The 24,406-nt window shown below is 52.6% G+C and overlaps 1 protein-coding gene across 2 annotated transcripts; it reads right to left on the reverse strand.

The window, feature by feature from the left end:
* Nucleotides 1-715: 715 nt before the first annotated feature.
* On the reverse strand, nucleotides 716-23,923 carry F8 (coagulation factor VIII). 2 transcript variants are annotated; one of them, XM_064669643.1, is made up of 27 exons: nucleotides 23,710-23,923; nucleotides 23,408-23,584; nucleotides 19,620-19,744; nucleotides 19,217-19,339; nucleotides 18,544-18,756; nucleotides 17,841-17,912; nucleotides 17,393-17,500; nucleotides 15,684-15,905; nucleotides 15,180-15,414; nucleotides 14,887-15,061; nucleotides 13,836-13,929; nucleotides 13,403-13,614; nucleotides 12,952-13,102; nucleotides 12,594-12,803; nucleotides 8,764-11,512; nucleotides 8,342-8,507; nucleotides 7,319-7,525; nucleotides 6,605-6,833; nucleotides 6,326-6,508; nucleotides 6,004-6,120; nucleotides 4,720-4,791; nucleotides 4,345-4,430; nucleotides 3,711-3,866; nucleotides 2,768-2,912; nucleotides 1,781-1,929; nucleotides 1,304-1,480; nucleotides 716-1,112 (listed from the first exon to the last, which is right to left on the reverse strand). In XM_064669643.1, the coding sequence occupies exons 2-27, from the start codon at nucleotides 23,557-23,559 to the stop codon at nucleotides 957-959; spliced, it is 6,684 nt and encodes a 2,227-aa protein (XP_064525713.1). In that variant the 5' UTR covers nucleotides 23,560-23,584; nucleotides 23,710-23,923; the 3' UTR covers nucleotides 716-956. The 2 variants fall into 2 exon arrangements, with proteins under 2 accessions (XP_064525713.1, XP_064525712.1); XM_064669642.1 differs by having other exon boundaries at nucleotides 23,408-23,923.
* Nucleotides 23,924-24,406: the final 483 nt, after the last annotated feature.

Consider the following 24,406-nt stretch of genomic DNA (forward strand, 5'->3'; position numbering starts at 1 on the left):
GAGAAATGTGCTGCCCAACAGGCACGACCCCACACCTTCTCCACAGCCCACCAGATGCTCTGTGCCTCTGTGGGGTGGCCATGTTTGTGGAGGGTCCCCACCCCACAAGAGACATGAGGCAGGAACCAGTATCCCCCTTCTCACTGTCATTCCTGGGAGGGGAAACCTCTGCCACTATGTGGGACAGGTCCCAGGGAGGGGGAGAGCCACCAGCAGTGGGCAGATGGCTCTGGCCCGTGGCACACCGTGCTGGGGATTATGTCAAGGTGGCAGCTTATCCACCAGTCAATGTCCCACCTGGGTCCCTGGGAGATACAGGCACCCACAGAACTCCTTGCTCAAGGCAACAACAGACAGCAGGGTGATGGCAGCCAGTCACAGCAGCAAGGGGTATTATGGAAAGGACAGGAAGGGAAGTGGAGGGCCAAAGCCCAGTGCTGAGTCAGGTTAAGCAAGCTCTGCCTCCCTCAAGCCACTGATCCCCACCAATTGTGAAATGGATGCTGGCGCCTGGAGGAGGGCCTCCTCCCCCATCCTCCCCCAGTCCTTATCTCTGCTGCTTCCTCCTCCTCCTCCAGGACTGTGCCCGGAGCAGCAGGAACTTGTGCAAAACAAAGCTGAGAAGCTCTGGGGCTAATTAATTACTAGCTGCTGGTAGTGTTGACTGAGCCCCCAGAGACTCTAAGGCTGGAGCAGAGGAGCAAATGCAGGGAGATACTGGAAAATTACTGTTTAATTCTTTAGCATTACATCTGAGTATATGGCATCTGGCAGATGAGAGACAGGAAAAGGCAGATAACGAGCCAGCCACTGTGAAGCTCTGCAGCACTTCTCTTCCCCAGCAGCAGGGGCAGCCATCCAGGACCCTGGAGGGCTGGCTCCAGCCCTGGTGAGTTCAGTGTCTGTTGGGATGTGAGTCCCTGGGCTGGCACTGCCCATGCCTGGCCCCGCAGCCGTCAGTACTCCTGCTGAGTGTCACAGCCAAGGAATTCTATTCGCAGGGCAATGTGGTTGTGCCACTGCCGGGGGTGTATCCTCACATAGCGGGCAAAGAGGGGCGGCTCCAGGGTGTTCGTCACTGTGCTTGTATAGTCTTGGTTTGCCTTGAAAATCTGGAGAGGAGAGAGAAACCAGAGATGTGCTTTCCTCTGCTGGAATAGCAAGGACGTGATCAAACACCCCTTGGAATGCTTTAAGGGAGGAAAAGGCACAGCCTGGCTCAGTGCTCTTGAGAAAAGGTCATGTTTGGTGCCAAGGTCTGTGCTTGCTGCCTCAGAAATGGCAATGGAGCAGCTCTGCCTACCTTCTCCTTGCCATCCTGCAGGACTGGGCTCCAGTGCTTGCCGTTCTGGCTGATGGAGACAGCAAACTCCTTCACAAACATGTGGGTGAAGACAGCTTTGGCACCTTGGGTTATGATTGCAGTCACCTTCTTGGTTACTTCAAAGTCCACCTGCAGCCACTCTCTGGGGCTGTTGCTCTGGGGAAGGACAGAGTGCCTTCAACCCTTCAGCAGCAATGAGAAAGACACACTCATTGCAGCTGAAGCTGAGCTGGCCCTGCATATAGCCCTGAGCTTCACCTGCCCCACTAGACATCTGTTTGGAGCTGCTGGGTGCTAAATCAGTGTGGCAACTCTCCTGCTTGTGAGTGGGCAGGTTGCACGGTGCACATGGCTCTACACACTTCCCACACAGCCCTGACTAGGAGAGGCTGCAAGCACCCATCCTGCCAGTTGGGATCCCAGCTGCCTGCCTGGGTGTCTCCTTGCATGGGCTACCTTTGGCATCCACGCGTTGACCCTCCCCTGGAGGTTCAGGCGGGCCAGGGAGGGTGACCAGCTGGAGAAGGCGTTGGAGCTGTAGGAGGATGCGGAGATGCGCTGGTCAGGGATCCCTCTGCTCTCCATTCCTAGGGGCATGGAGCAGCCTGGAAGAGAATAGCAATGCTGGTCAGGGGTATAACAGACCTATCATAGAGATGCCTTCTGCCTGCTCACTGCTCCAACTGCCCTCCATGCACCTTCCCTGGTTACAGGTTCTCCTGTGCCTTGCTGCAGTGTTGTGGTCCCTGCACTGCTTAGGGCCCCTGTGTGCAGCATGGCTCTGGCCACTAGTCCCACCTTCTTTTCTCCCTGGAGATTTTATCTAGGAGGAATGTGAAGAGTTTGTTGCATAAGGAGACACTAGGAGAACCTGTTTCCAGGGAAAGAACAAGAATACCTGGAAGGTAGACACCCTGCACAGGTGTGATCAGGTGTGCCTGGGTACAGGTGATTCAGAGTAGGCTGGCAGGTTTGGGGCATGGGGTGATAGCACAGCCACTGCTGCTTTTAGCTGCTGCAGAGTCCTGCTGTGTGCAAAGCCAAAGCAAGCATGCCAGAGCACCACTGCTGACCAGAGCAATCTCGCCTTGAAGTGGCAAAACCAGAGGAAAAGCAAATAGCATCTGTCCCTGCTTCTTCCCTGCTCCCCCAGACTGAGGCAGCAGCTCCCCAGCTATCAGCTTAGCTGCTGCTGGAAGTTTCTGATGCTTCAGGAAAAAGTGATGGTGAGAGCCGGCCCCAGGCTCTCCCTCTGAAATTGCTATCTCTAAGACCATAATGAGATTTTCCAGCTTTGTTCCCTCAACATCTCAACGACATCTCCAGTCTCCTCCTTCCCCCTCCACAACTGCCTGGGAGTCCTGAAGCACACGAAGCTGGCACCCGGCACCCCATCAGATCAGCCCCCAGCTTTGGTGCTTGGTGTCTGGAGGTGGGACGTACTGTTGAGGTCGCAGCCGACGAGCTCCATGCGCAGCGTGGCGCGGACGGTGGAGTGAGTGGGGTTAACGCGGATGTACCTGGCCACGATCGGGGGGTTGAAGCGGTTCTCTTTCACTCCAGTTGCATCCACATTTGCAAGGAACCTCTGCAGGAAAAGGGATGAGGAGGATTGTCGTACCAGTGGAAAGAGAGCTAGGCAGGACAAGGGTTTCTGGGGAGAAGAACAATCCTGTCTGGCGCTCCTGTGTCTTATCACCATCCTTACAGGGAACGGCAGCTCAGGGAAATGACCTGAGTTGTGATTCAGGCTAGAGAAGGGTGAGTGGGCCAAATCAGGGTGAACCACTGAGAAAGAAGAGGAGGAGGATAAACTTAGGGTCTGTAACAGGGAACTTGGTTTTATATTTTCACCCAGCGAAGGGGAGAAAAAGAAGGAAAAAAGCCAGTCCTGGAACATTTGAACCTGGGAAAAGTTTTAGCCACAGCTGGTGTACACAACGGAAGCTTTTCTGGATATTCTTGTTCTCCCAATGGAATGATCAGCTTATACATATTTAGGTTGTGTTTTTTTCTAATGTCTACTGATTCTCCAAATCATCTACACGATGTTTTTAGAAAGCCAAATTTGCCTTTAAGGTTGAAAAAGGTATTCAGGCAGAATCTTATGCCTATGCTCTAAGTAACATGCAACATAACATTAAGCAGTGGATCTCAGAGTTACCTGGGATCACGGAAAGAGATAGTTTAGACAATTTAAAATGAGACAGAAAGTCCCTTGCAGATCTCTGATCTGCAATCCAGTTACCAGGCACTGAATGTTCTCTGTTCCTGCCCTAACCTCAGGGGCTCAGGAGATCTCTGCCCCGTGTACAAAGCTCCCTAGTCCTCATCATCCCAGGGCCCCATTCTGGGAGGACACCCTCCTCAAGACCCATTCACTTACCATTTGGGTGCTGGTGGTATTTCCCTTGTATGCCTTCCACCGTTGCCCATCAAGGCTGTAGTAGACAACAAACTGGGAGATGTAGAAGCTGGAGAACTTTTGTCGGGCCCCTTGGGTTTTTATGGCGTGAATAACCATGACATGCAAAAGGTCCACCTGGGAAAGAAAGGTCGGGCATTCACTTCTGGTGGCAAACCCAAGCCATGTTCAGGCAATGCACTATAAACCTGTGATGTTGCTTCCTCCTGACATAACTGAGCACTGGTTATGAAACCAATTAAAACACTCATTCATAAGGGCACAAGTCAGACAACAGCTGGGAGAGGGCAGGGGGGAGCAGGTGAGCTGTTCTCACTTGGTCCTTGGGGGATTTTTGCACAACCCAGTGATGTAGCTGGGCCACCAAGTGGTCCTTTTGCTGCACCGAGGATGGATATAGGGCCAGGCCAGCAGCAACCACGACCAGACTAACTGCCATTAGGGTCTCAGTGCTCCCCTCCCAAAGGGAGGGGGAAACAACAGGATGTAGCTGGGGAAACGCTGGCCATCTGTATGAGTCCTGCACAGTGCATCAGCCACGAGCATGCCCTTGTAATGCCCCCAGTGGTGCCTCCAGACACAGGGCCCCTCTCACCTGGATCGAGGCGTTGCTGCGGTCGGTGCTCCAGGCATTGATGGAGCCAGTGTTACCCAGCCTGGCCAGGTGAGGAGCCCACTGCCCTGCAAGGAGAGAGCACAGACATGAGGGCACTTGGAGCTGCCAAGTCCACCCGCAGGACCGAGTCTGAGGATCACCTCAGGGTTTAGTAGCCATCTACAGGGTGGCAGAGCACTGATTCGATGGGCCAGACATGTGGGAAGGCACCTCCATGTCCTGAGCTGGCACGGGCATGGATGGAGGAAGGACTCTACCGGACACCCAGTGTAGCAGAACTTTGGGCAGGCAAGCACATGAGCTGTGTTGGGTGAAGCTGCCCTGGCCTCACCTGTCTTCCTTGCAGGTACTCACCGTACTGCCCCGACGCTGTGATCTGAGAGTCTGCAATGCGGCCCGAAGCCAGACCAAGGGCATCCCGACAGTCTGCAGTGAACAGGGGAGGGCGAAAAACAGGGAGAGCTGATTAGATAACGAGGCTTTTGAAGGAAGAGCCTAGGCTGGGTAGCAGCCTCCAGGCTCAGGGAGGTTTTCAAGCCTCCAGGAGCTCACGGGCTTGTTTTTCTCACAACATTTCAGATGCCTCCACATCCATCCCTGCATTGTAGGGGTGCTGAAAGTTCTTACTCCTGACCCCCATGTCAGCAGCAGAGAGTTCCCAGCATCAGTTACAGCGGCCTCTTGCCAAACTCCCACCCCTGAGTCCATAACCTCTCATTCCCACATCCTAATGTCCCAGCAGTGCAGACAAGTGTCTCTTCTTTATACCCAAGTCTTGCTCCTGGGCCTTTTTGTTGCTAGGCAGTGTCTTTTAAAAACAAATATCACGTTGCTAAAGGAAAGTCTACCTGACACCCCTCTCTCTGTGTGTCTCTCTTCTGGTCTGCTGAGCACAGGGATGTTTGTCTCTTATAATAATCATTATTATTAGCGACTTGTCACATCCTGGCATCTGCACTGTGTGTCAAATGCTCCTGGGGAAAACGTGAATTCAACATCTTAAGCAGATTTTTAACTTATGGCAACATTTTTTGGCTGACATTTAATGCTCTTTTAGAAACAGGAGAGAGACTGTCACTGTGTGATAAAATACTACTCTCACACCACCACTTCCCCCAGTGCTTACTCATGGTGAGTTAGAAACATGTTGTTCTGGGGTGGAATCAGAGGTTTCCTGTGGATTTTGCAGTTGCTCATTGGGCTGTTTCTATCAGATCAACCTGTGGTCAGGCAGTGTTGCTTGCTGCCTCCTGTCATCGCTCAGTGCCTCAGTTTACCTCCTGACATATGGTTAGGTAGATGGGCACCGTACCTGACTGACAGTGTGGACATTCACTAGCTTGGTTAAGTGCATTTTACAGGGGACCCAGGGATCCTCAGTTCTAGAAAACAAGAGCTCTGGGCCTAAATATTTGCAGGCTGGTCTCCCAGGTATGGTCAGGTATGTCCCTGACTCTGTGCTCTCTGCTGGGCTGTGCAGGGTGGCAAGGACTGAGGTGCTGACTTTCTTTCAGAGTGAAAAGTCAGAAGATCCCACTTGGGTCACCCCAGGAGAAAGGCTGAGAGATGTGGGATAGGGAACTCAAACACATGCTGGCTGTGGCAGCAGGTAGTCAGGGCTCAAGGGGGATCACTCACTCGAGTCATACACGAGGAAGAGGGCACTCATCCCAGCTTGCTGGTGCTCTCCCACTTTGCACTCTACCCGCCAGATCCCAGCATGTGAGGGCCACATCTCCACTGTCCCGAAGACACCTGGCCAGGAACGGAGAACAGAGCAGAGGGGACTTACTGGCTGTAGTGGAGTGACACAGTGCCAAGTGCAGTGCAAACACAAAGCCAGACTTCCAGAACCAGTCCCCCTCCTTAGCATCCCCCCCTGCAGGCTTGGCACTTCCTTAGGGCACGGACACGAAGCCCTGGCAGGTGGGGGGTGCACAGTGTCTGCACTGCTTCTCACCAGGATAAAGGTTGTAGACTCCCATGCGATACTCCTGCCTGGTCCTGACGCTGAACAGCTGCCCATGGAAGTGGACAGAGTGGATATCCTCAGTGCTGCCCATGTTCAGGAGGTGCCATCGGACCCGCTGCTGCTGAGCCATCACCAGCCCGGGCAGTGTGTCGCTCACGTAGCCATTGATGGCTGGGAAAGGCAGTGGTCAGGAGTGGCTCGAGGCTCTGGGGCTTTTCCATCCCAATATAGATTATGGGATGGAAAGGGCAAGGGCAAGATCCTCACCGTGGAAGGAATGGTTTCTCTTAAAGTCAGGGCTGTCCTGCTGGATGCGGCAGGGAGGGAGGCAGTTCCTCTCCATGTTCTCCGGGAAGTACCAGCTTTTGGTCTCGTCGAAGATGGTGAAGAGCAGGGAGAACTCCTGCACAGCCAGCTGCCGCCTGAAGATGAGGCTCAGCACCCCACGGCGGCAGATGATCAGGGGCCCAATGAGGCCTGAGTGCAGGTCCTTCTCCTGCCAGGGAGACGGGAAATAGGAGTTTGTCTCAGAGACTGGCCTGGCTTGGCTCCCACTCTGAGGCATGTGCAGGGTGGGAAGGACATGCTGGGTTCCCTGGGGCATCCCCACTCTGCCCTGAGCTAGGAAAGGCTGAGAAGCAAGTGTTTGAATGTGCTTTTGAGAATGTGGTGTCTGTCTGTCCAAGTGTCCTATAGTCCCTACTAGACTAACACTGGACCAGGGGCCAAATCCAGGCAGATTTGGCAGAGGGTTAAGGAGTTGAAGAATGATAGTTCTCTACAAGTTTCATAAGATGGTACAACTGGGAAGAGAAAGCACCAGCATGTATTCATCACTGCATTAGACACCTGAGAACCTACACAGCCATAGGCTGCTTTCAGCACAGCCCTAAAGGAAATGTCTCAACCACACAGCCAGGACCCAGGAGTGCTGCCCATCTCTCCTTCCTGGGATGCCCCATGGAGCAGGCTACCACCTACCAGGTCCACATTGGAGAAGTAAGCCCAGGCCTTGCAGTCGAACTCCTGCATGGTGGGTGCCATCTGGGGCAGGACTTTCCAGGAGAACTTCCGGACCTCAGCGGGCTGTACCACCCCACCCTGCTGCTCTGTGCCCTGCGTCTCCTCGTAGGCTGTCAGTGTGGAGTGGAAGGAGAAGGGTCGTGAGGCCAGGTTCTTGAACGTGACCTGCACCGGAGGGAAGGCAAAAGAAAAGCAGTGTGGGAGGGGGCTGCATGCAGCCGTGAGGGTGCCCTGGACCCTGGGGATGGGCCCAGCCAGATGATGGGAAGGAGGCAGTCAAGTCCCTGGTGCCCAGATCCCACCTGGTCCCCAAGCAGTGGCCAACCCCTGCTGAACTACAAGCTGTGGCTGTGCAATGTGATCCCCACTGGAAAGCACATCCCGGTCATGCCAGCAGGATGAGGCCCTCTCCCTGCTCAGTGGGAGCAAGGTCAGCTACACCACTGTCTCTGGAGCCCAATGGTGCTGAATCCATCCTGATGAAGATTTTCCTGAGAACTGGGCAACTCCTCCAGGCACACAAGTCCTGAGCCCAGTGAAGAGCCTTCCACCTCTTTCTTAAGTGGGTGTTGAAGGACCTTTGGTGATACAGGAAGCCCAAGTCTGCCCTCACATAGAGCATCTAAAAAAGCTGTACTGAGCCCTGCTTTCTGCAGCCCCTTCACCCAAAAGGCTCTGCATGGAGCCCAGGAGCTGCTCAGGCTGTGCTGTTGCAGAGACTGGGTCTGTCTCAGGTCCAGGGCTTTGCACCTGAACTCTGAGGTTCCTGCTGGCCCTCCAGCCACTGATGTCCCTCTGAATGGTGGCTCTGCCTCCCAGTCTGGTGCCATCCACATGCCAACAGCTCCAGCCCCTGGGCCCTGGAGATTAACCCGTGGGCATTGCAGAGCCTGCAGGCCCACCTCAGCACCCCCTCTGGCTGAGCACAGACAGCAATGGGGGTATTTATGGTTTTGTAGGAAACAGGAACTTTCAATTCACCATGATGACATCTTCAACTTCTGCCCTGATGTATGGCCCAAGGATGCCCAGGTGTTCATCCAGCTCTCCCCGCTGCGCTGGCCGCGTGAAAGAATCATCCAGGTACTCCCGGAAAACCACCTTGCGGTACCTCCAGGAATTCTTCCTCCTGCTGCTCCAGGGGTCCCTGTGGGGGGAGGGCAGGTAAGTAAGTCAGGTGATACTGTCCCTGATACAGAGCCATTCACAAAGAAGCTCAATGTTTCTGTTGTTCCAGAACTCCCCAGGGTGCAGGGGAGGTGCTGGGAGCATCCTCCCCCTGGGCTGCTTGGCTGGGTTGTACCAATACAGACCTGTGATCCTGCCTGCCAGCACATGCCAGCTCATGCATCAAGCCATGCCATGAAGTGCAGGAGGAAAACATGAGGGACAATCACACTTACGCTGCTTTTAGGAAGTGCTGGGGTCTCTGGTTCCCATATTCCCACATCACCTCCACTGCTGCAATGAAGTATTGCCGCACCTCCCCCTGGAAGGAACGCGGGTCGTGCTCGTCTTCCTCGTAGATGTCAAAATCCTCCATGGTCTGCTCTGTGTCACTGTACTCGTCATAGTCTGACTTGGCAGCCTTTGACCCTGAGGGGCTGGAATTGCTCCCGTTGTTCAGAGCTGGTTCCTCCCTATGTCCTGAGCTATGGTTCCTCTCCCCAGCTATGTTGTTGCTTTCACCATCCTCCTTGGGCTCTCCTAGGCCCTGGGCCCCTCTCTTCCCTGCTTCTCTGAGGGTATCTTCCCCACTGAGCACCTGGCATCGATGAGGACTGTCTTGCACATATTGGGCTGCTTTTTTGGCAGTGTCATTGTGAGGGGGATTACTTGGAGACAGCGAGCAGTTCTCTCTGATGGCTGATTTTGTAGGCATTTCTTCTGGGGTTTGCCCAGACATTCTCTCAGGTACGTAGTCCTCTGTGGAATTGGCCTTGATCTGATGAGGCTGAGGACTGAACTGACCCAGCTGCTCCACAGAGTTTGTCTCTTCCTCCATCCTGCTTCTCCCCTGAGCTTGCTCGCTCCCAGGAGCGCCCCAGACTGCAGCTCTGCCTGGCTGCAGCTTGGCCAAAGCTGGGCTCTGCAAGCCCCCCGTGTACTCTGCTGCCCCCAGGGAGACTGGGTCCCAATTGGAAGCCAGGTCTGCAGCCTCAGCAGCAACCTGTATTTCTGGTCTGCTTCCTGCCACTGTCACCTCAGTCTCCACTGCTCCTTGTGTGGGCAAGGAGCGTCCACCATGCTGGACCCCCTCACTGCTGCTCTGTGCACCCCCATCTGTGCTCGGCCTCCCCCCAGGAGACACCTCAGAGAGGAGGTGCATCCCTCTGAGGTGCAGAGCATCCCTACCCGGGGGTAGCCTCCTCTCAACCATGTTGGATTTTTCTTCCAGGCTTTGCTGGGCCACCATCACCTCAGGCGAGGTGTCACTTGATATCAGAGACCTCTTTTTGAAGCGAGTGCTGCAAAAAGGAGAATGAGGTCCACACACCTTTGGGGCTTTCTTATTCACTGCTGTCTCAGGGGTCTGGCTGGCCAGATCCCGCTCTGCTCTCTTAACATCGGAGAGGGGCTTCCTGCTGCTGGGCTGCCTGGTGTTGGGAAGACCCAGACCATGCACCAAGCCTCTGCTCCCCAGTGACCTGGCTGGTCGAGGTCTCCAGTCAGGGCCACTCATGCTTGTGGCTGGAGCTCTGTGTCCCAGAAACTGCTCACGGGTCTTTAAGAAACCGTTTGGGAATGGCCTTGTGTCGTTGACCACAACATTCGATTGAGGAAAGGTAATAGTGTCCTGCTCTGATAATTCCTTAGCAGCTGTATTATCCTGAAACACTTCCTCCAAGATTACTTCATCCCTCTCTTCTGTCATTATGTAGCTTGAAGGCTCAAGGTCATTGGTCTGTGCAAAAGTGGTGTCTAGAAGGCTTGTGCCTTTGGCAAGTTCACGGGCTTCTTGTTCTGTGCCACTTTCTGCAGGCAAGGAGTTACTCTCCTCTGTGAAGATTTCTTCTTGTACAGATTTGTCTGAGAAAGAAGCATTTTTCTCTTCTAAGGATTCATAAAAGCGTTGTGAAATCACTTTGTCAGGTCTTTTTTCTAGCCTAGCATCTAGATCATTTGATGAATAATTGCTTTCTATGGTGTGACTGTGAGCTACAGCATGAGAAGTCCTGTTATGTTCTGTCTCATCTGAAGATGCAGAAGAATTTGTCAGTGCGGAGGAAAAGTTATGATCAATATTTGAAGCTGGTTCTATATTGATTGTCTCCTCTGAGTCGTATAGATTAAAGGATATTTTATCAACCCCTCTCAGCAACTTGTCCTCAGCACCCTGTGAAGACATGTCTTGAAGTCTCAGACTGTGCTCCAGGTCATTCTGGTGAAATGAGCTCCTGCTGTCTTGATGAGGAGATTTGCTTGCAGCAATTGAGTCCCAGAGGCTTGGTGCATGAGTAGTTGTCTTTTGAGGCTCTGCTTCCAGGATCTCTCTCATACCACCAGGCTGGACCATCGTCCTTTTTACTGGCTCCTGCACCTCTGAGATTTTTGTCACCTTTGCTCCTGCCAGAGCATCTTCTGGAGCTGGCATGGCTTGGTGCAGCCATTGCTGACCTTCTTCTGAACTCACAGTACCATGGACCCTTCCGCTGACACTCATTAAGGGTTCTCCAGGTGGGACAGCTCCAAATCCTTCACCCTGGCTGATGATTTTTGATGATTCTTCATCTTCCAGGAAGGATTCATAGGACACTGGCTCATAGTTTGTCTCTGAAGAAGACATGGAAATATCAGGGGGATTTGGCATCATTCCTAAAAATGTTGATGTGCCACTGGAAGAGGGATCAGAAGTCCTGCCGCTGCTCAGGAGGGCCCCAGGTCTGGATTCTGTCAAGCACAATCTTGTCTTCTCTGTCTCATTGCTGGAAGAGGTGATGTTGTTCAGTTGCTTGTTCACACATGGCCTGTGCCACCTCTTTGTTTCAGAGAAGCCCCTGGGTTGGAATTCAAAGGCATCCTGCTCCTCATCTGCATACACATAATCCTCCTCTTCAGGGTATTGCTCATACTGGCACTTTGAGACCGTGAACTTGGCATGCATCCCTCGGTCTCTAAAATCAGGATTCAGGCACCCCAGTGTCCAGACACCTGTCTCAAGAGAGGACAAGAGGACACCATCAGCTCACCGCAGTGGGAAATCAGAAGAGGTGCCACCCCCATGCTGCTCCCTTGCTAGTGCAACCTGTATTTTCAAGCAGCCTCTGGTTCATGGTAGTGATTTTGTGTTTTCATAGTCCCTAGAGTATCTTACAGCTGAACTCACAGCACCATCACCATAATCCACCCCCAAAGACATACCAGTGCTGTCAAATACACCCCTCTCCCAAACACAGTCACCATGTCTCTCCCACTGAAGGAGAGAGAAATGAGAGGCTGCCTCTTGCTCACATCCCTGGTCGATGTGTTTGCTCCCTGCAGCAAGCAGGCACCCAGAGTGGGTGAGGTGTGTGATAACTGGGCTCTGACACTGGAGAGGGTTGAGCTGCTTCTCTGCTTCTGAGCAGCAGGCAAATACCAGAGCTCGAACGGATGCAATGCTTGGCTGGCTTTTAGAACACTTCCTGGGGTGTCTGACAGCTTGGCTCAGGGAGCAGTGCTCATGACCATCATATCAGTGTTTGCAATCACATGGTAAATCCTGTGTTTCCTCTGGGAGTGAAGACACGGTTGACAGCACTGCTTTTGCAAACGCTAGGGAAAAATGCTGAATGGGGGGAAATGTAACTGAACTCTGAAGTAAATCTTTTCTAGGACTTCCCTGTGGCTCTGATTTCTGTCCTTGCAAAGGTGTGGAGATAACTACTGTGACTAGCAGCTGAACCCACAACCAGGACAGCACTGCCACTCCTCTTGACCTCTGAGCTTGGAGCCAAGGTTGCAAATGTCCACCAGGTTCAAGTTACTGCAGCCAGCCTTGGCATCATGTGTGACCTTAACACACCCTGTTGATGAAGTAAAACACAGTAATTTAATTTACTTAATTTAGACTTTGAAATATTTAGTCATTGCCTCTCACTTTGCTGTTCCAGGATGTTCCAGGGCTCCCTTTGCTCTCAGACCTCTCAAAATGCAATCAGGTACCAAAGAACTGGCTGGAGGTGCTCACTGATCTCTGCTGTGCTGGTTGATAGCACAGCCCATGGTTTATAGAATAGCCCATGTTACTAACCTGGCTTCTCCAAACTCATGAAGACTGTTTCTCCAGAAAATGGGAAGAGGGTAAGCACGTCCTCAAAGACCATGTTGCGCTTGAACGTGTTTCCGGAGAAGAAGATGGAAAGGAAATCTGTCTGTGCCCCAACACTCAGGACATACCAGTACACAACGTCATGCAGGCAGAGTTTTGGTTGGAGGTTGTCAAATACAAAGCCATTAATAGCTGGAAGAAGGTAGAGGTGAAACGTTCCATGAGGACCCCATTCTCCCCATGGCTGCTGAGCTGCTGCATGTCCCCTGCTCATTCCCTGGGGCAGGGATGAGCCTCTGTCTGCTGGGGCTTTGCAGGGAGCCCCTGGCTCAGTACTCACTGTGCATCACATTGGAGGCATAAAACTGTGGGTCCTGGGTATCCACGTGGGCTGGGTCAGAGCAGAACCTCCTGATGTTCTCCTCCAAGTACCAGCTGTGGTTCTCATCAAAGACTGAAAACAGCACCAGCCTCGTGTTGTCTGACATTATCTGGAAAGGGAGAGGGAAGAAACTGTTCCTGGTCTGATCAGAGCACCCCCATGGCCCAGTGTAGCTGTCAGGTCTTAGCCTGGGTGCATGGGGAAGACTTTACCACTATTTCACAGGAGTTAAGGTCCAGGTTTGAGAAAAGGGGCATGCAAGGGAGGATGGGGAAGGCAGAGGAATTGGGACTGATGGTAGGGTTGAAAAGAACAGGACAGACAAATTTGGTTTTACCTGAATATTTCACTCACTGCATTTATTCCAGCCTTTCAGGTTGGCAGTTGAAGCAACAAAGGAAGGACCCACCTGATTTCCCCTCTGATCCATGGACTTCTTGAAGCAGATCAGGAGGGGCCCAATCAGGCCCGAGGCTGTGTCTCGGATGGGGTCGATGGAGCTGTAGTAGAAACGGGTGAGGCAGCGAGGATCTGCCTGTGTTGGCCCATCCTCAGGGGTGAGGCTCCAGCTGTAGGTGAACGACTGGCCAGGGGGGATAGGAATGTCCTTCACATCTTTGACTGGCAACACACAGAAACCAAGAGCAGATGAGTTAAGCCTGGGCTGCTCCTGCAAGGGGTGATCCCCCTTTTTAGAAGAGGTCAGAAAGGCTTCCTGCCCACACAAGTTGCATAGTGAGCCAACTGTGCCCACTCCAGGATGGCACACTGACTGTATGGAAAGTTGATCTGGCCAAAGGAGACCCAGGGACTGGAGGAGGATGCAGAGGCACATGTCTTACCTTGAGAGGGTTTCCTGGCATAGTATGGCCTGACACTGCTGAGGCCATGAGGGTAGATGTTGTACGGTCGGCTTGCCAGGTTCCTGAACACGATCTGAAATGAGCACAGCCAGCAGGAATGTTTAATGATTTCTGAATGGTGTGAGCCCTTGAGGCTGCTCTTAGTGAGGGAGGGAAATGCTGGGCAGGGGTGCCCTGGGATGGGCTGCCTGCCAAGGATCAGCAGGGAGGAACACAGACGTGTCTGGCATCACAAAATCAGAATAGAAGAAACTACTATTTCTCCGTGGTGAGTCTAAACTGTCCATTTTTCTGGGAGGTGACCATTTTAGGGAGGGTATGAAAATACCAGATTTATTAAAGAGAAAGTGTATGTCTTTATTGTTACTTTATATGAGTCAGAAGAAACATAGGACCAGAAGAGGTCAATCCAGAAGGCCTCAGAGGACCAGAACACTAAATATGCACATCAGCAAACAGCTTTGAAGTACTCTCCACTTCACTGCATGAAGCCCTTCATTTATTTCTCTAAATAGCTCTGTCAGGGCTTTGCAACATGCCCACAACTGCACAGGGAACCTGAGGAAGGGAGCAGAAATGTGAAGATCATGGAAACCATCCCATTCCTCCTAGCAGAAAAAAAGTCAAGTGATCAGTAGAGGCACTTGGGGAGGCACAAGTGACAGCCCCCAGTACTGTAAAGTAACAACAAACAGATGGAGAAGAGTGGAGGATGAGAGGACACCCTTGCCTCAGAGGAAGATACTGGGTCATGGATTAATTCACACAAATACTAAGACACCTGCAAGCAAAGGAACTGGGCCATATCCTGTGTATCTCTGCTGATCTTACTGAGAGTATTTAGCTTTAGCTACCAGTAACATCTGCCTTTCTGGTGAGCTTTGGACATTACCAAACATGAGAAGGCACCCCAAGGACTTCTGCCAGACATTAGCCACAAACCAGGTAGTAGTTCCAATTACAGGAACAGCATCAAGCTTTGAAGTTTCCCCTTACAGCCCCTGTTGGTGGAAAGCAGTGTGTCTCTTACCTTAAACTCATCTCCAACCTCTCCCTTAATGACAGGCCCCAGAATTCCCTTGTCAAGCTGATTTGACACCTTGCGCTTCTTGAAGCTTGCATCTTCATACTCCACAAACACCACCTTCTTATACTTTGAGCCGACGCGCTGAGGGCCGGGCTCCAGGTACAGGCTTGAGATGTTTCTGCAGGCAAAGGCAGAGAAAGAGCAAATAGCCACATGTGGGACACTGTCAGAAACAGAGCAAGGCCTTCCGTCACTCAAGCTTTCCAGGGATAGTGGGGACACATGCCCACTCTCACCTGTCCAGAGACACTGGCTTCACAGGGGCATAGTCCCAGTCCATTTCCTCGGCTGCAATGTAGTAAGTCCAGGTCACAGGCTTGTCTTTGGCGAAAGAGCGCACTTGGATCACATGAAAAGTTTCCTCCTCTTCTCCAGGGTAATCCATGTCCTCTGGCTCGTCTGACAGCATCCCCATCCTCAACAGGCGTTCCACAGGACACTCCTCCACCTTCACAAGGGCTTCCATGCCAGCTGGGTTCAGACAGGCCAGGCAGAAAGGGTCACATTGGTGCTACAGGCATGCATTCCCCAGGCTCTGCTTGGGAGATCCTCTCCACTACTGTCCCATAAAATGGGCCATCACATGGGCCAACTCCTGCCATCAGGTCATGGACCAGATTGCAGCTGGATATAGCACTGTGGAGCAGGAGGGGCCTTGGGGCTGCAGCACTGCACAGAACCCTGAGCCTGGGACATCCCCTGAACTTCTTTTCCCCCGAGCTCTTGTAGAATGAGGTTACCTTGCTGATGGGACAGTATCTGGCAGAACATCCGAAACCAGCCAGCTGTTCCTGGCATGGTCTGGGCTGTGAGATATGTGGCAGGGGAGATTTCTAGGCTGCTGAGACGGTGGCCTCTCACCAGGAATGTGTGGCCTTCAAAGAAGATGGAGTGGACTTCTGGCCCAGAGCCCAACCCGATCACATGCCAGTGGACCTGCTTCTTGAGGCACAGTGTGAGACCTGCCAGCAGACAAGGAAAGCACCCAGGAGTCAGCACTGTGTTTACCCCTTGTTCCCACTCTTGGTGTCATGGACTCAGAGTCTGACACAGCTGACTAGAATCCCATGCTCTGCAAGGTGCTGGCTTCAAGCTGTTCACACATGAGCGTGGACTGTCTGAGCAAAACAGAGGCACAGGTCTCATCAACCCTCCTGAGATAAGACTAGAGTGGGACACTTTGGCAAGGCCTTTGGGAGGTGTGCTCATAGGACCTCACAATAGGATACAGTGGCAAAAGACATAGATGTGCTCTTTGACTCTATAAATAGGGAAATTGGGAACTGGAAAGGAGAATCATTTTTCTGATCACAACACTGGCAAAGCTGACACTAAAATATTGGATCTGAGGCAAGGCTCCAGCACATCCCCAGCAGTAGATGAAATGCCACAAAGGGCAGAGAGAGGTCACCAGGATTATTTGAGAGCTGGAGAAAATTCCTTCCTCGGAGACACTCAGAGAGCTCAGTGTGCTTAGGAAATGGGAAAGAATTTGACCGTATTTTAAAAATATTTTCTTGGGGAGAAATTGATGTGTGCTGAAGGACTCTGTAATCTAGCAGGAAAGTGAGTAACAAGTTCCTGGAAGCTGAAGCCAAAAAAAGACAAATACAGAGTTAAGTACTTGTTTTTGGCACTGAGTGCAAAGGTGACTGGAACAGATCCCAGGGACCTGAGAGGAAACTGGGTGGAGGTTCCACCCTGAGGCCCTCAGCTCTCCATTTCTAGCTCTCCATCAGATGCCTCTCAGGCCAGATCCCACATCCAGAGAGGGGTGTGCAGGTGGATACCTTCTCCAGGGAAAACCCACTGTGCAGATACAGTAGCTGACAATGAGATCTACTCAGCTCTTAAGCTCCACGGATCCACAAGGACTGTTGTAGAAACAAGAGAAAATATCCTCAAGTTGCACCAGGGGAGGTTTATGTCAGACATTAGGAAAAATGTCTTCACCGAAAGGGTTGTCAAACACTGGAACAGGCTACCTAGGTATTTAAAAGCCTTGTATATGCGGCAATTTAGGGACATGGTTTAATGGTAGACTCGGCATTGTTAGGTTCATGGTTGGACTTTTCCAATCTAAATAATTCTGTGGTTCTATTCCTGAAATCCCACAGAGGTTTTTTAGTGAGAGTTGAAATTTCCCTTCAGTGTTACCTCCAGCCTTGCTCACAGGGCTACAAAAGATGAAACTCTTTGCTACCAGCACTACTCCTTGAGACCTCCAAAGAGCTGTGGCAACACAGACAGCTGGAAACAGCTTCTGCTCCACTGTAAAGGGGCAAAGCAGATCAAGGAGCTGAGATGTAGTAGTCCCTCTGGGGTGAACACAGCCTAACAGATCCATCACCTGGAAATTTCTCACACCCTTTCACAAGCTGTCTCGAGGTTACAGACCTGGCTCCACCTTCCATGCCCTCCATCCCTGTCCCTGGCCACCAGGACTCACCAGGCAGTGAGCCATTGATGTAGCCATTGATGGTGTGCAGCTCTGTCCTGCTGTGAGCCTGGGGCTGAGGAGCTGCAGGGGAGTCGGGCTCAGAGTACCAGCTTTTCCCTGCGGAGAGACGAGGATGCAGTCAGCTTTCACTTGAGAGCGTTTCAAAGAAAACTTCAAAGAGAAATGGCTCTGCATGGATATGGTGGTGACCATTGCATGTGACAGGGCATAACCTCCCTGCAGCTTTAGCCTGTGTGATGAGAACAAGGTCAGGGCATGGGATGGCAGAGCTGGGGGGGGCTGCAAGCTCCCTGCACCCGGGGAAGAGAAGGAATGGCAGGACTGCATTGGATGGGGGGCTCAAGGAGGTGTGGGTGCTGAGCAGCTGCGCTCACACCACGGCAAAGCAAACACCCCAGGCTGAATTCAGGGTCTGACACAGTCAGTCAATCATTACCTTCATCAAACACTGCGAAGAGCAGCACAAACTCGTTCTGCATGTCCTCATTCCCATCGCTCACCAGGGTCCCTGCGAGATGCAACGGGATGGATCAGGTCAGCAAGCACCATGCCTGGATCCCCAGGGAATTCCCTTTGTGCCCTCCAAGAACTGGTAAATCGAGGCCAGGCTATGGTTTGCTTTTGTCATGTCTCACAACTGCCATAGCCCTGCTTCCAGCCTTGCTGTCTCCAAAAGCCCATGGTTGAGAGGCAGCTGCCCCTAGAAGGCATCAAATGGTCGGTTTGTGCTGCCTTCCCTTTGACTCCACTCAGTGGAGAAACTGCTCCTGGTGAGTCAGTGGAACCTGCAGACAGTGCCCTGTGAGGAGGTGACTCGTGCCCACTCATTTCCAGTGACTACTGAGGGGTCTGGACAACTACCTCCAGGATGTGTCTCAACCAGGGATGACCAGTCTTACTCCAGTCACACTTCTTGTGCCCAGCAAATAATAACAGTCAGGTTTTCATCACCTCCATGTTTACTGAAGGAAGAAAGGAAGGAGAGCAGGCACAGGTACTGTGGAGCAGGCAGTGTCCCAGGTGTACTCCCCCTCTCCTACCTGATCCTGAACCCCGGCTAACACAAACTTGCCTCTAATTCTTCTGACAAAGCCCTGTGACCTGTCCCCATCCTTACACATTACGTGTGCTGCCCTTACCAGGTCGGCACACGAGCAGGGCTCCAATCAAACCAGAGTTGATGTCCTTCACGCTGTTGGTGTTGGAGGAGTAGGAGTGGGTCAGGCACGCTGAGTCATCCTCTGTTGGACCCTGATTTTGCTGGATTTCCCAGATGTATGTGTGTGTCTTCCCAGGATCCACCCTGTCACCCTCCTTCTCTGTCTGGCTGGTCTCATCCTCATATCCTGCACCTAAAACCAAAGAAATGGCCAGATATCACTGAAGGTTCATCCCCAACACACCATGGCTACAGAAATGCCTCTTCCTCCAACCCAGAGCACACCCCCCCTCCACCCCAGTCCCTGGAGCCAGACTGACTCCCACAGGCAGTGGCTGTTTCAGGGCAGTGAGCAGAGCTATGCCAGAGATTGACTTGTTGGGCTGTGGATCCACCACCTGTCCTGATGCTGGATAGCACAGGTTGGCCCTAAATATCCAACCTCAGGTTTAGCCTGTTACCTCTGTAACTGATACAGGTTTGCTCATCTCAGCTCATTTCTGGGCTGGGCTTGGTCATGTTGTTCCCCCAGGCTCTGTGACCATCTGTCCTCATAGAGGGACATGAATAGGAGGGTCAGGGAGGGACACACACCTGACAGAGCAGGAGGTGCTACACAAAGGCTTGCAGCACGTGGCCATTGCCCAACTCACCCTCCGATGCCTTCCAGTAGGACACCCCGATGGCGTGGAGGTTGTAGGGGCGGGAGGCCAGGTTTTTAAAAGTGATGACCACCGTGTCATAGACTTCTGCTCGGATAGTGGGGCCCAGCAGACCTGAAGGAAGGAAGACAACAAGGTCAGGCAGCTCACAGCCTGCCATGAGCCCCAGAGAGTCCTGACTTTCCACCTGCACAGTTAGCGGCTGTCCCTCATGTAGCACGGCAGCATCGACTGCTCTGGCTCCAGCAAGGCTCTCTGCACCCCCAGGAGCTCTACCACACTGGGACTCTACCCAGGTGCTTCCCTAATCCTGGCTGAAGAGCTGCCAGCACCCAAACCAGGATGAGTTTGGTCACTGTTGGGGAGGGCGAGGGCTCATCACGCTGCTTCTTACCCATCCACGCTGGCTTGAGCTTGGGCTGTATGAACAAGGCATCGGGGTACTCCACAAACACAGCTTTCCTGTAGCGGGGAGGGACACCAGGTGTGGGGGGCCGTGGGCCTGCATTCCCCGAAATGCTGCAGGAGGAAGGAAAAGCCAAGGCTGATTGCACAGCCCCATCCAGGGATGGGTAAGAGCCATCCTATTCCTCCCCTTCCCACCAGCTTGCCTGTGTCGTGCCAGCCCCAGGGATTGCTCACCCTGTTGTGTCCTTTGGATTTCCTGACAATCTCCAGGTGTGATTGGAAGTGGTTTGCTCGGCTCGGGGGTGACAACATGGCAGTGATTCATGTCATGGTGTTAGTCATGATGGAAGAAGACACCAGGGCAACAGGCACAACGCTGTACCCAGCTGCAGCTGGGAGAGGGCACAGCAGCAGCAGCACTGCTGCCAGTCTCCTGCCTCAAGCCTTGCCCAGCTCTGTGCTTTCCAGCCAGCGACACACAGAGCACTGGAAGTGCTGCAATAGCAGTGCCACAGTGGCCTCTGCCATGCAGCCACCTCCCACTCCATCCCCTTCAGGTGTGTCTGACACATCACATCATACATAACTGTAACATGCCCCCCAGCTCCCCCCAGGAAACAGACTGTGTTGGGCTGCATGGCAGGTTGTGGCAGACTGATCTGTGTCTGAGTAATGTCCCCACATTCGTTTCTTTTCTGCCCAAACTGGGATTTACAGCCAGCCCCTGAAAAATAGGCTTCACAGCAGGAAGATAAAAGAGCTTTGAATGTATTTCACATCCCACTCATCTCTGCTGGCCACTTTCTATTTGTAAGCAGCTTAACAAATTCATTTTCCAGAAGGAATCCAGCACATTTATCAGGATAGCAAAGCCATGAATTTCTTCAAGGATTTGAGAGGCTGACTTATCAGCCTCAGGACTGAGACCATTTCCAGTAAGCACAGAGACTACTTCCAGCCTTGTTTTGTTTGGAGCAAAAGCCAGGTGGTATTTTCTTCCCACTTAAGAAGCAGGGAGGGTTGCTCTCCTGCTCTGACTAAGCCTTCATTCCAGCGGTGTTTCCCTTTGTGACTCTTGCTCAAGCGGAAGAGGAAGGAGACAGAGTGATTCAAATTTAGGAAAAGTCAACACACACTCACTCTCACACCACTGGCTAGAAGCCACTTGCAGCTGGAGGGTGCTGTGGGGAGAGCAGGGTGCTCTCTTTCCAGGGGCAGAGCAGGATGGATGCCCACAAAAACCACACACCTATCCAGCTCCTGCCTTTCCCACCACAGCTATAACCCCACATTCAGGATGGCAGGAGGCCCCCAGCAGACACAGCCCCAGCGAGCAGTGCCACTGCATTCAGCTGACTTTGCCTACAAACCATTATCAATCCTGGCTCGATGGCAGCAGGGTTCAGACCCAGCTTTGCTCTCCAGGGTGCCCCCACACTGGAGTTAGTTGTGCTGCAGGATTGCTGGCACTCAGCTGTCCACTGTTGGGAAGCTTTGCCTTAATCTCTAACTCGCAGAAAGCCCAGATTTGAAAATGCCTCCCTGAGACATGAGGGTCTGGTCCTGCTAATTCTGCAGTAAACAAGGCAGAAACTCTCTGGAGCCAGGGGGATTTTGCTGGCATGCAGGGACATGGTTGGGAGGAGACTTAGTGACAACAAAGCTCAGTGCTGGGTCCCAGCTGGCATGGCAGAGCCCACAGGGGATGAGGAGGCAGAGTTCAGCACAGGGACATCTGATCCAACTGCTTCTGGCCAGTCATCTGCACTTGGGGTCCCCGTGAACTTCCTTCCCAAAGGGCAGCTGAAGCTGAGGCAAGGAGATAAGTTTCTGGCTCCTTGGATCAGCATTGTTAGCCACACTATCTGTTCATCTCTTGGAGCTGGGGGACATCCTGCACTGCCGAGGCGCTCAGGAATAGGCTGCTACGTGTCCACCAGCTCCAAGTCTGAGCTGAGGTCCCCGGGGCTGTTGCAGGATGTGTTGGTTCTGGCTCCAACCCTGCTGAAAGGGCTGTGTCTGGGAGGAGGAGAAACTGAAATCATGGGGAAGGCATAAGCAGCTCTGGGCTGGCATGCCACAGCCCATTAGTTTGACAGAGCTTTCTACAAGCATGTCAGAGAAACCACTGCATACATACAAGGGTTTTGGAGGTCCTGCCTGGAGATGCACCTTTAGGAGTTTCCATGAGATGCTGGTACCATGAGGGAGAATGGGTGGAGCAGAAGATACCCCACACACAGCTCGGAGACAACCCAGCTCCAGTGGCAGCTCTGCTCCTGCCATGCTTTCCTGGCTCACTCCTGGGTCTCCTTTCTCCCCAGTCTGGTTGGTTTTCTGTGCCCTTCCCACATTTTGGAGAACTGGGCTGAGTCTACAGGGCCAGGGAAAAGGCTCTGTCATCCATCTGGGAACAGCCATGAAGAGCAAGCCCTGGTTCCCACCATGGCTTCCCCAGGAGCCTGTGCTGCCCGGGAATACTCTGCCTCCCTGGTGTGGAACACACGATCAAATCCCTCTGAGAAAGCCAAAGTTATCTTCCCCTGTTTTAGAGAAGGACAAGTGACCTCAGACTGCTGCCAATGCCCTGCTTATTCCCAGGCAGAGTCAGGTCCCCTGAGTCAGTCCCGGGTCAGAAACAGTGCTCGAGTGCATCACTAAAGCCAGTGCTGAAATGGAAAGCCACAGGGCTGAATTACACTGTGAGTGAAGTCATCATCTTACCATAGTGTAATATCAGTGAAAGCAGGGTAGGGGGGATTAGTAAAGTGGGGGGTATTGGGTGCAATTTTCCTATTGAAGTAACCAATAGGGGGAAAACCAACATAACTCGGATACAGTGACTACAGCAGCTGGTCAGGATGACCTGGCTCATCCCTAGATCCTGGTTTCCAGTGCCTGACCACAGCTCACCACTGCTCTAGCCAGTGTGGGTCTGAGAGGGGGTCATGGGCTGATGTTGCAGGGCAGAGGGAATAGGCACAGCCTGACCCACAGGGGATGTAGCCACCCTGCTCCACTCCCCATGCTGAGCTCAGAACAGCCCGTTCACATCCATGTGTGTCCCGGCCAGCTGTGTCTCCAGACAACACCATCCTGATGCCTGACCAATGCAACTGCCAGTTTTCCTTCCTTCTCCAAAGTAGATGGGCAAAACCACCATGCCTTCCTCCCTCTTATCACTGTGCACAAACACTGTTCTTTGCCCAAACACTACACATTATTTTCAGTTCCTTAAGGAAAAATTTCAGCCCCAGCAACGTAATGTACACAGAGATGTAAATAACTAAATCTGGATTTTACCACGGGCAGACACAGTCAAAAGCCTTTGCTGCTCTGAGGGGGACACAGCCAATCTTCCTCTGCAGTCCCCAGGCAGGGAGGCACAGGTCCCCATCTCCCCTCACATTTCCCAAAGCTCCCATGATGCAGAGTAGAAGGGAAAGCACAGGCTGGAACACCAGCTCTTGTTTCCTAACACGGCCTTTAAAGGGTCACAGGCAAATCGCATTAATATAAAGCAATGCAGAACAGCAGTGCAGAGTGAGTATTACCTCTCTCTCTTCTTTCTCAATTCCACCAGTCCCCCTTTGGGGTTGCACATAGTGACTCCCCATCACACCACCCCTTCCCAGCTGTGCCAGCAGCTCAGTGCACCCACCTCGCCAAGTTCCCCCCATGTACCTGCCTGGACCCAAGCTCGCAGTGCAGTCCAAGCCAGGGTGGGAGAACACCCAGAGCAGAGTTCTAGAGTTGCAATAGAAAGAGCTTTACCCTGCAGGCACTTGCAGCACGGACAGCAGGTTGCTGTGTGTGTAGTCCCAGGCGGTTTCCACTGCAGCAATGTAGTATCTTCTGACTTTGCTGGTGCCCTCCTCAACCAGGCAGAGGAGCAGGAGGCTGCACAGGGCTCCTGCCATCATCATGCCTCGTGGCTGGGAACTGCTCTGACTTCGGGAGGAAAAGTGAAAAGGAAGGAACGAGAAAGGAAAGAGGAGAGAAAAGCCTTTATCTTCACATCCAGCTGTTGTAATCCACAGGAGATGATGATTTAAAGCCAGCACCCACAGACTCACTCAGAGCACTGGAGAGTTTCTCAAAGATGTCAGGAGAGGAATCTCTTGAGCAGGTTAGTGCAAAGAGCAGTGTGTGAGTGATGGACTCTCCCACTTTTCTTCTGGCAGTGACAGGAGGAGAGGAAAAAACAAAAGGAAAGGGAGGGCAAGCACAGTGGTAAGTTCCGCTGCAGGACTCAGCTGGCTCCGTGTCCTGGCCTGTGTCTGGGAGCAAGATGAGGAAAGGGAGGGTTGCAGAGGAAGCAGAATTTAGGCGTGGTCTCTGCCTGGTCTCACCTTCTCTGTCACCACTGAGGAGAGTGGGTTGCCAGGGATGCACATACGCACGTACATACGTGGGGTTATCCCTGTCCCCGGGATCCCTTCACCCCAGGCAGTGATGATTTAGCCACACAACCTCACTTCAAGCCACGTGGGAGGGAGAGGGTTGGGGTGATCCCAGGGAATTCCCTTCCCATCAGCTTCACCTCACATTTCTTCTCCCCTCCCAGGGTCCTGCAGCCCAGAGAAGCTGGCACTGAAATGTTTTTGCAAATTTCTTTCATTTTACTCACAAATTTTCAATACCTCTTTTTAAAAGCCCAGGAAATCCCCCTCCCCCCTCGATGCACACACGTGTGCTCAGGCACACGCACTGGCACATGGTTGTCCCTTGGCTCACGAAGGCAGGAAGATGAGGAGGAACGCCCCAGATGGT

The sequence above is a fragment of the Pseudopipra pipra genome, chromosome 13 (assembly GCF_036250125.1).
Source record: "Pseudopipra pipra isolate bDixPip1 chromosome 13, bDixPip1.hap1, whole genome shotgun sequence".
In the NCBI taxonomy this organism is placed as follows: Eukaryota; Metazoa; Chordata; class Aves; order Passeriformes; family Pipridae; genus Pseudopipra; species Pseudopipra pipra.

Bases quoted from the DNA above. Each gene is read 5' to 3' on its own strand.
- F8 (XM_064669643.1), bottom strand. From the start codon at position 23,559: ATGATGATGGCAGGAGCCCTGTGCAGCCTCCTGCTCCTCTGCCTGGTT. The intron at 13,930-14,886 runs GTAAGAGACACA...TGCTCATTTCAG, and splicing joins AGGTTGGAGATGAGTTTAAG to ATCGTGTTCAGGAACCTGGC. The intron at 8,508-8,763 runs GTAAGTGTGATT...CTCCCCCCACAG, and splicing joins CAGCACTTCCTAAAAGCAGC to GGACCCCTGGAGCAGCAGGA.